The 8,828-nt window shown below is 54.8% G+C and overlaps 1 protein-coding gene across 1 annotated transcript; it reads right to left on the bottom strand.

The window, feature by feature from the left end:
• Window positions 1–1,541: 1,541 nt before the first annotated feature.
• On the bottom strand, window positions 1,542–8,021 carry Lypd8 (LY6/PLAUR domain containing 8). The gene is made up of 5 exons (XM_023700955.1): window positions 7,889–8,021; window positions 6,929–7,048; window positions 5,499–5,666; window positions 4,121–4,255; window positions 1,542–1,785 (listed from the first exon to the last, which is right to left on the bottom strand). Exons 1-5 carry the CDS (start codon window positions 7,941–7,943, stop codon window positions 1,574–1,576), a joined length of 690 nt encoding a protein of 229 aa, XP_023556723.1. The 5' UTR covers window positions 7,944–8,021; the 3' UTR covers window positions 1,542–1,573.
• Window positions 8,022–8,828: the final 807 nt, after the last annotated feature.

Here is an 8,828-nt window from a genome sequence, read left to right as displayed (position 1 = left end):
CATCTGTATATACAGAACAGTTAGGATAGATATACAGCTACTTTCGCTTAATTCAATGAGAAGAAAGATTTGTACTAATAGTGTTTGGACAGGATATCCTGTCTGCTTCTCCTACTATGGATAGCCACTAAGAAGATAACAATGTACAATATATTAATTATTGAAACTGTCCTGTTAATCAGTTTTGAAACGGTCCCATTGCTATTTGTTTCTCAATTTTAAAAAAGGCTAAAATAAATGAGAGTGAACAGTGATGAGCTGCCTGGAGATGGCCTGACCACTGCTTTGTTCTCCACGCATCGCCAGAATCCTGGGTGGCGCAGGCCCACACTGTTTTACACCTTTAAAAATTCTTATTACACCAAGCTTCAGTTCCTCCAAGTCCAACCCAAGGCCCAGCTTATTTATTAAACCCGAGCCTCTGTGTGCAGAGGACTCTGGCTTTCTTGCTGTCTGACATAGCTTCAGCGGCTTGGTTTTGAGTATAAGTCCTCTGTGGGAAGTGACTGGGCCTCACGGCCTACACTGCGGGTGCTATCGGATGCCGTCTTAGCCCAGGCGTGGCCCAGCTGGCTGCCCAGCACTTAGGTTTTCTCCTCCTCCCTGAGCCCAATGCCCAACTCCCACAGCTTAAAGGAGGAGAGGTTTGTCCTGGCTCACGGTCCAGTCCATGGTCGGCTGGCTCCAGGGCAGGCTGGCATGGCAGAGGTGCATGGCTGAGAAGAGCTGCTCAGGCATGGTGGACAGGAAGCCAAGCACCAAGCGAGGAGCCGGGCAAGAAGCCCCTCTTGGTCACGCCCCACTGGTCTCCTCTTCAACCAGACTGTGCCTCCTAATGCTCCTAACAGCAAGTCAGCTATCGGGCCTCTGTAATCCAGTCACCTTCCATGGACCCCCCTGTGGGTGCACGAGGCTCTCGGGGGACGTCTGGATGTACACCATGAGACCAGCTAACTTGAGGATGCCCTGCCTGGAGGTGACCCAGGACCTTCAGCAGCCTTTCTGACGTGCCCTGCAGGGACCCCTGGGTGAGAGGAGTCTGCAGTGACGTTCTTGTCTTCTTCATACACTGAGGGCCTCTGCCACATGGAAGATGATTGTCAAAGAGCCTGATGTTGGCCAAGACCTAGGAGTCATGGTAGCTTTCACAGTGGCTCTGTGATCAGCACAGGGTCCTGCGGGGCTGGGCTGGAGCACCCTGTGTGTGGGTGTGGGGATGGCGGCAGAGGGACTCCAGAGCTGGGGCTGCAGGTAGCACCTACCAGCAGAAGGCTAGCTTCACAGCAGCAAGCTGGGCCAGGAGCAAGAACATCTCCAAGCTTCAAGACAAGCCCTCCTTATCTTGAAAGTAAGGATCCACTTCCATCCAGAAGTGGGGGTACTGCCAGATGGCGGCTCAATCCGAGCTTAACCCAGCCCTGAATGATCAGCACAGAACTAGCAGTGAGAACATCAACACTTTAATAGCGGACACTAGTGCCCCTGGTGGCGTCACCTGAACGCCCTGACACTTCCACTGCCTGAGCGATGCCAGCGGTACCCACGGGGCATGGGCAGGACAGAGTCATGGGCCTCAGAGCAGCAGCCCCAACAGAAGAAGGCTGGTAAGGGCCAAGGGGCCGGGGAAGGTTCTGGAGCCCGGGCTGGGCAGAGCAATTGGCGTGGCGTCCGTACATTCAATCTTCTGCAAGGCGAGTCCCTCGAAAGTCTCGTTTCTGGCAGATAGGAGCTCGCAGGTGGAGGTCCCGATGTTGGAGCAGCCTTTCAGCACAAGAGTCTCTGTGGCTGTGGGTTCAAGTCGGTGGTGAGGATTTGCTCAGTCCCCGTCCTCTACCCTGCCTGTTCTGTGCTTGGTCCTGCCCGCAGGTGACAGCTTAGTGACCTGCAAGAGCTTGTCTAACCCGAAACCCACATGGGGAAAGGAGCCAAGAGTACCAAAGAGCAGTGGAAGAGGGGCCTGAAGGCCAGGCCAGCACCCCTCCTCCACTGAACCCTGAGGAAACAGGCCGAGTGGTGGGTGATGGGCCCAAGCTCAAAGTGAAGCTCGGAGCAGGACCTAGGGGTCACACCACCGGGGCTCTATGCAGCCAGCAGGAGCGGAGCTGGGGACAGGTCCGGAAGGCAGTGCTGTGCTCTCTGCAGGAGGGGATTTGCACCTGGCCTCTCCCCGCCCCAGGTTTGCTGTCAGCCCCACTCCTCTGGCTCCAAATTCTACCTGTCTGAGTTTTCCCTCAGAAAAGGGAAATGCACGAAGGAGGGACCTTGGGCAAATCTGCTGTCTGCCTGAACTCCGAGTTGTGTTGAGATTGAGGTCCTAGGACAGGCTTGGGACACTTGCAAAAGCTGCCATCACAGCAGAACCCTACTGAGCAGCTGCTGTGCTCCTACTGCCCTGACAGATGCATCTCAAACAGCCCTGGGACACAGGAAGCTCTCAGACCACAGAGGAGACCCAAAAGACACTGTGCTTCCAAATTGCAGATAAAAAGCAATCTGCTGTTTCTGCTGGGGTGTCGCTGGGTACACCCCTAACAGCCTTACAAAAAGAGCTGACCTCAGCAAAAGCCAGCAAAAACAACCTCGTTGAGGCCGGCTTTGGTCTGTCTGCTTTCTACCTCGCCCATCTCTGAGGAATTCGCCACCCCTCACTCCAGCAGACACTGGAAAGGGACAGAGAAGGATCTTCTGTGTTGTTTTTGCCCTTGGACTCAGATTCAGAACCAAAAACCAAAGTGGTGTGGCTTCCCAGGGGTTTTAAGAGACCGAGGGACTTTTGCTGGGTGTAGTTTGGTGGGACAGACAGCGCTTAGCATGAGCAAAGCTCTGGGCTCAGTCACCAGCATCAAAAAGGAAAACCATATGGAGCCATAAATGTATTACTAGTGGGGAAAAGAAGCTGTTTCGAGAAGGCTGCACAGTGAGTACGGCTGTGAGACCCCCTGCAGAGGCACACGGTCCAGGCGGTAACCAGATGAGCTCCGGTAGGAGTGGGGAGGCCGAGGGCTTGGGAGGCAGCGAAGCTGCAGTTTGTCCGAACCCCTGTGGCTCATAATGGTGTCAACACAGGGTCATCGACTGTTTAGAATGTACCACTCCTGCGGGGTCATTAACAATGTGGGAAAATCATGCGGGCCGTGCAGGAGTAGAGGGGAAGCCCCTCTGTCGTGTAAACCATCTAAGCCACCTGTAACAACAAACTCCATTTTTAAAAAGAAATTTGCATAATCTCTTTGCTCTGTTGAAAAATCCATGATTACACCGAAGCCCTGAAAACTGGCTTCCAGTTGTCCTCGGGCGGGAGCTCTCGGGCTCTCATTACGCTGAGCTGAGCCTTAGCAGAGACTGACTGGCTGCTCTGTCGTAGGTTCCGCCTCACTCTCCCCCTGGGCCACCTCTAGACCATGTTTCTCTGCCTCCCACTCAGCCAGGCTGGCCTTGTAGCCCAGGGAGTGCAGGAGGGAATCGTGCAACTCTTCTGGCCGCTGCCAGCTGCCGCTTTTCCCTCCCTGCTGGCGAGATACAAGGGACGCAGGGGGGTCCTGGGTGGTCAGGACAGAGCTGCGGGATGGAAGTGACCCGTGCCCTGAGGGCCGAAATGGACCTGCATCAGCAAGAAACAAATGTGTGTCTGTTCCAGGGAGTCCTAAGATGCGGAGGAGGCAGAACGGATAGTACCCAGCTACAGCGCAGGAAAGGACGAGAGCTTGCACTTTACGCCGCGGTTTCACTTTCTGCGACTCCAGAGCTAAGCTGCCACAAGCCAGCCAGCGCTTTGCACACCAGGTAGGCGTCAAAGGAAATAAAGTCAGGCGTCCACACCTGCACAAGGACAGCAGCCTGGCAAAGTGGTGAATGCCAGCGGTCTGGCAAGGCAATTAAATAAGTGTGGCTTGATTTTAAGCCACAGGAGAAGAGCTCAAGAGAAAGGCAGCCGAAAGAAGCAGCTCTGCACCAGGAAGGCAGAAGCAGCAGCAGCCCAAGGCCTCAGTAACAGCCTGTCCCGCCAACATCTTGACCTCCTTGTCATGGCAATTCTGTGTCGTCCAGAATGTACAGCCCTGGGAAGGCTGACACGGCTTACACTCGAGCCCTGTTAGTTAACTGGAATGCCAAGACGTACCATTTTTAAATTGGGCGATGAGGTAGACACATCGTTCTCCTTTGTAACATTTCCAGGGTTTCCCGGTACAGGACGTGGTGTTCCACCCATAACAAGCAAGGCACTGGGTGTCGGAAAGATCTTCCTGTGGAGAATCTGGGCACAGGAAGAGTCATCACTCAGGATGGTGGGGCACTCGGAACGCAGCCCCGCTCGGGAGAGATGCTGAGGACGGGTGGTTGCGTCCCCGGGGATCTTGGATCCAGCCCTTGGCGCCCCGTCTCATCAGCACAAGACACACCGCCCTCACAGACCTCCCTGCAGACATTCAGCCTCTGGAGCGACGGTGCACAGGGCTCTGGGTCGCACCAGACTGACAGGAGAGGGCTTAGGTTCCAGCCAGTGCCCACCTGTGCCAGTCCCACTAGCCAGCTACTCTGAATGCTGGCAAACAGGTCTTTTACAAAATCTCAGAAGATGAACACAGGCCACTAGTGTTACAACTAGGTGCAAAGAGGACTAGAAGCTCTGCTCTGATGCTTTGGGACCGCGGTCCGCGAAGCTTGCGCATCTCTCCTTAAACAAGGATCTGTCCAGATCAGCAGTTTTCAAACTGTCTGGAGGGCCCTGGAGTGTCTGAGCCCCTGTGCAGGAAGCCTGAGCTCAGAACCACTTTCAGGAAAATAGAAAGACCTTCTTTCCCTCTTTTATTTCCTTTGTCGCATGTGTATGGCATTTTCCAGAAGCTGCGTGATGTGCGGACTGCGACACGCAGGCAAGTAGGAGGTCCCAGCTTTTCATTCTGCGCTGGGCTCTAAGGATCTCGGTGGAGGTGTTCCGCGTACGAGTGTTTCTGGTGTTAACGTGTAACAATTGTTACTTTGGAGTGAACTAATTGAGATCCATGGATTTCTTTTTTGTTTTTTGCGTTTTTTTTTTTTTTTTTTTGGTGGAACCAGGGATTGAACTCAGGCCCTTGCGCTCGCCAGGGAAGCACTTATTCTACTGAGCCATCTCCCCAGCCCCAGATCCATGGATTTCTTAGCGTTAGTTTCTAAGATGGTAAATATGGATAGGTTGAATCCATATCCCAAGAGTTCTTTGAGCTCCTCCATAATTCTTAAGATCGAGGGTTGGAAGAGAGGACCAGGGACCACATCTGAGGACACCAATGTGCATCTCCTGCCCCTCTGCACAGGTCAGCGCTTGTGACACTGGCCTTCCCTGAGCAAAGGGGAGAGCAGGATCTTGACCCCAGTTTGTGTAGGTCTGCTGTGTGTGCTACAGGGAGATGCCCTGCACTGCCTGGATCTGAACAGTCACACGAGGGCCAGAAGTGTGGGTGGTGAGTGGCCAGGGCTGGAGGACACAGGCGGGGCTGCCCACAACCGGCACAAACCTGAGGTGCTGTCGGTGGTATTGCATGTCTTTCCTTGGCAGCACTGGCTTGCGAAATCGAAGTGCTCTGTATCGGACACGCGGACGGTGAAGGATAGGAAGGCATCCGGGTCCCCACTGCAGTTGGCGGCCGAGCAGGACATGTCCTCGTACAAGCTGAGGGTTCCTCCTACGTGCGCGCGTGCGCACACACACACACACACACACACACACACACACTGTCAGGCCCTGTGTGGGCAGGGACCGGCAGAGAGACCGCTTCAACCAGAGGTACATGGCGCTGCCTCAACTCTGCAGCGCCAGACACTGCAGACAGAAAACTCCCATCAGAGACTCAGGTCGCCCTCTCACAAAGACTGCAGGAGAGCTGGCACTGTGGGCACAGGCTGGCACCCCGGCCTGTTAGTCTCAGGCTCTATGAGCTGAGTGAAGCTGACACACGGCTTTGTGTTTGGGAGAACACCCTGCACCGCCTCTGCCTCCCACTTGGATGGCGAGCAGCGTCAACTCAAGCTTTAGCCCTGAGCTGCCCAATAGAGTAGCTACTGCATGTGGCTGCTTAATTTTAAATCCCAATTCATCACAATTAAAAAAATTGAAATTTAAGTTCCTTTACCATATTAGCCCTATTTCTAGTGCTTCAGAGTCACATGTGGACACCATACAAGACAGAATGGACAGGGACATTTGCATTGCTCTAGAAAGTACTACTAGACAGTGCGAGTTTATTTATGAGAGACAGCAGGAAATGGATAAAAAGTTTAATGTCCCACAAGAGGGGATCAGCCAAGCCAGACATGGAAAATGGCCTCATTTCTCCCATCAGTTAATAGGACTAGACAAAAAAAGAAAAAGTAATGGGAACTATTACAAAAGAAATCAGCATTAACAGCTTTAGCATTAAAATGCAACGCGGGAATTGTGTTTTGGCCCTAACCTGACCCCATCAGCTATCTGCACTGTGACCTCTTTGACACAACTGAGGAATTGTAAAAAGGGCTGGGTGTCAGAATAGATTTAAGAATTGTGGCTGATTTCTTGGCCATGGTCATGACGTGTTAGTTACAAAAATGTTTCTATCAGCTGAGTACTGAGGTTGATGGCAGTGACTGCATGCGCACATGTGCATTTTCTTTAAGACGCTGCTCCGTCCAGGGGAAAGGCGCTGACTGGCTGGGGCCCAGTTCTTCTAAGAGCCGCTCTTGCTTCTCACACCCACCCGTGCGCGTGCAGAGGGAGGTGTCAGGCGGGGTAGCAAGGTGCAAGGCACCACCGGGCCCTGCCTGCTGTCCTGCCTGCCCTGAGATCCCACTGGACTCTCGAGAGCCCTTCACAGCTCCTCTGTGCAGCGCACCCCTGCCCCGGCCCCGCTCCTCTTCAGCTCCCAGTGAGGTGGAGGCAACCCCTTCCTCCCCACCGCCAGCAGCTCACCCAGGAGGGAGTTGGACCAGGAGCTGACACAGCTGTGGGCCTCCTCCAGAGGACACTCAGAGGCACTGACGTTGGCACAGGGCTTTGTGAATGAGTTGCACTGAACGCAGTTCAGGGATTCTGAGAAGAGAGACATCAGCCTGCGTCACCACACAGCAGACACGCATGGAGCGGATGCTGGGCGCGTGCTTGTGCTCACAGCTGGGCAGCTGTGCAGACGGGCTGGCACTTCTGCCTTCTGGATTCCCCAAAGTGGATACTATGCGATGGGGCTGTGAGGACCTGGTGAGGAGCGAGTGATTAAACTGGGGGACAAGGCACACAGGCACCACGAGGAAGGAATGGTTAAAATACGGGCAAGAACACACAAAGAAATGCACTGCAGGGCAAGAAGGGTACAAGATCTGAGAAGCAGATGATTAAACTGTGGGACAAGAGCACCCAGGCTGTGGGAGAGCCCGGGGTACCGAGAAGCCTGGCCTGGTGAAGCCACTGGCTTCCCGCTCCCACGAGGCCGCCTGGAGGCAGCTCTTGCCCAAGCTGCATCCTTCTCCCAGCTGAGAGTCTGAGCAAGAGCCAGAGAGTTCGTGGCTCGGGGGCTCTTTCTCCTCCAGCCTCCCTGGCGGCTGGGTGCTCTCCGTGCACAAATAGCCTCTCCGGGCCTCGCGGCCTGAGCCAGATTTTGTCTCGTGATAATTTTCACACCACTGGTGGTGGCACACCGTGACACAGGGTCTTGGCCACCACTTCCTCCCTTCTGCTCACTGTTCCCCAGCAGGAGGAGCCAGCTGGACCAAGGACACACAGCAACCTCTGAATGTGTCTTGTCATGGTCTCTGCTGACCACACCATGACCCCAGTGGCCTTGGGAGGGGCCCCCAGGACACCAAGAACAAACAGGCTCCCGTGAGGAGGACAAAGAGGTCTCCATTCTGGCGGGGACTGAGTGGTTTCTCTTACCTACAACTGGGCTTGCCAGCGCTGAGATGAGCAAAGCAGCGAGGAGGCCTCTCATGGTGCCGGAGTGACTTCTCTCCCGGGGAAGCCTGCAGCCTGAAGGGCCTGCAGAGACACAAAGCAGGCAACCCCAGAGGCTCGCAGGAAGTCCTGTTGCCCCGAGGAGTCCTCACGCCCAGCAACATGCTCAGTACCCGTCCACCCATGTGACAGGAAGAATCCCAACCTTCCCGAGAGCACAGAGCTGCAGTCTAGATCCACCCGCCCTACACGACGTTTGAGCTTCCTACAGAAGCTGCAGGCTTCCTGCAGAAGTCTCCATCACAGTCTGGAAACGCAGCTTGGGCCCCTTCCTGTGGAGGCCTTCCGCTGTAATAAGGACAGTAGGCCAACATCCAGCGCCACTGAGGATGATTTCTATTCCTGGAACAACATCAAGGAGAGTCAGGTCTGGGCTGCTGGCTTCACAGGTTTAGGTCGGCGGCCGCCTGGCCGCATTTCTCCAAGCCTGGGCCACAGTGTATTATAGCAGAAGCATACAGAAGGGCAGGTCAGGAGCAAAGCGGAAACCCGGGAGGTTGCCAGGGTCCCCCATGTCTGTCCTGTCACACCCCCGATGACCTCACTTCCTTGTACCAAGCTCTGCCTCTGAAAGGTTCCGCCCCTGCCAACAGCAGCACCGGCTGGTGACAAACCTTCAGCGTTCATGGCTCTGTGCAGGCATTTAACCCCCAGCCATGCAAGCTCCAAGGCAGCAGGGCTGCTCTGGGTCCACGCTCCCTTCTCCTCTCTGAGCACAAAGTGCGTCCCGCAGCTGGTATCTCCATGCATGCGCAGTGCTGCTCAGGGGTCTGTCACCACCACGGTCTGCAGACACCTGCTGAGCACTTGCTGCATTCCCAGCCTGCAGGTGTGTTGCTTTCGGCCTCTCTCCCTCCTCACC

The sequence above is a fragment of the Octodon degus genome, unplaced genomic scaffold, assembly GCF_000260255.1.
Source record: "Octodon degus isolate 3935 unplaced genomic scaffold, OctDeg1.0 scaffold00129, whole genome shotgun sequence".
NCBI classification, from domain to species: domain Eukaryota; kingdom Metazoa; phylum Chordata; class Mammalia; order Rodentia; family Octodontidae; genus Octodon; species Octodon degus.
Note: the sequence above shows the minus strand (reverse complement) of the source record. Positions and strands in the feature narration are given on the sequence as shown.

Bases quoted from the DNA above. Each gene is read 5' to 3' on its own strand.
- Lypd8 (XM_023700955.1), bottom strand. From the start codon at position 7,943: ATGAGAGGCCTCCTCGCTGCTTTGCTCATCTCAGCGCTGGCAAGCCCA. The intron at 5,667-6,928 runs GTGAGCTGCTGG...GCGCGCACGTAG, and splicing joins CTGGTCCAACTCCCTCCTGG to GAGGAACCCTCAGCTTGTAC. The intron at 1,786-4,120 runs GTACGTCTTGGC...TTGAACCCACAG, and splicing joins CATCGCCCAATTTAAAAATG to CCACAGAGACTCTTGTGCTG.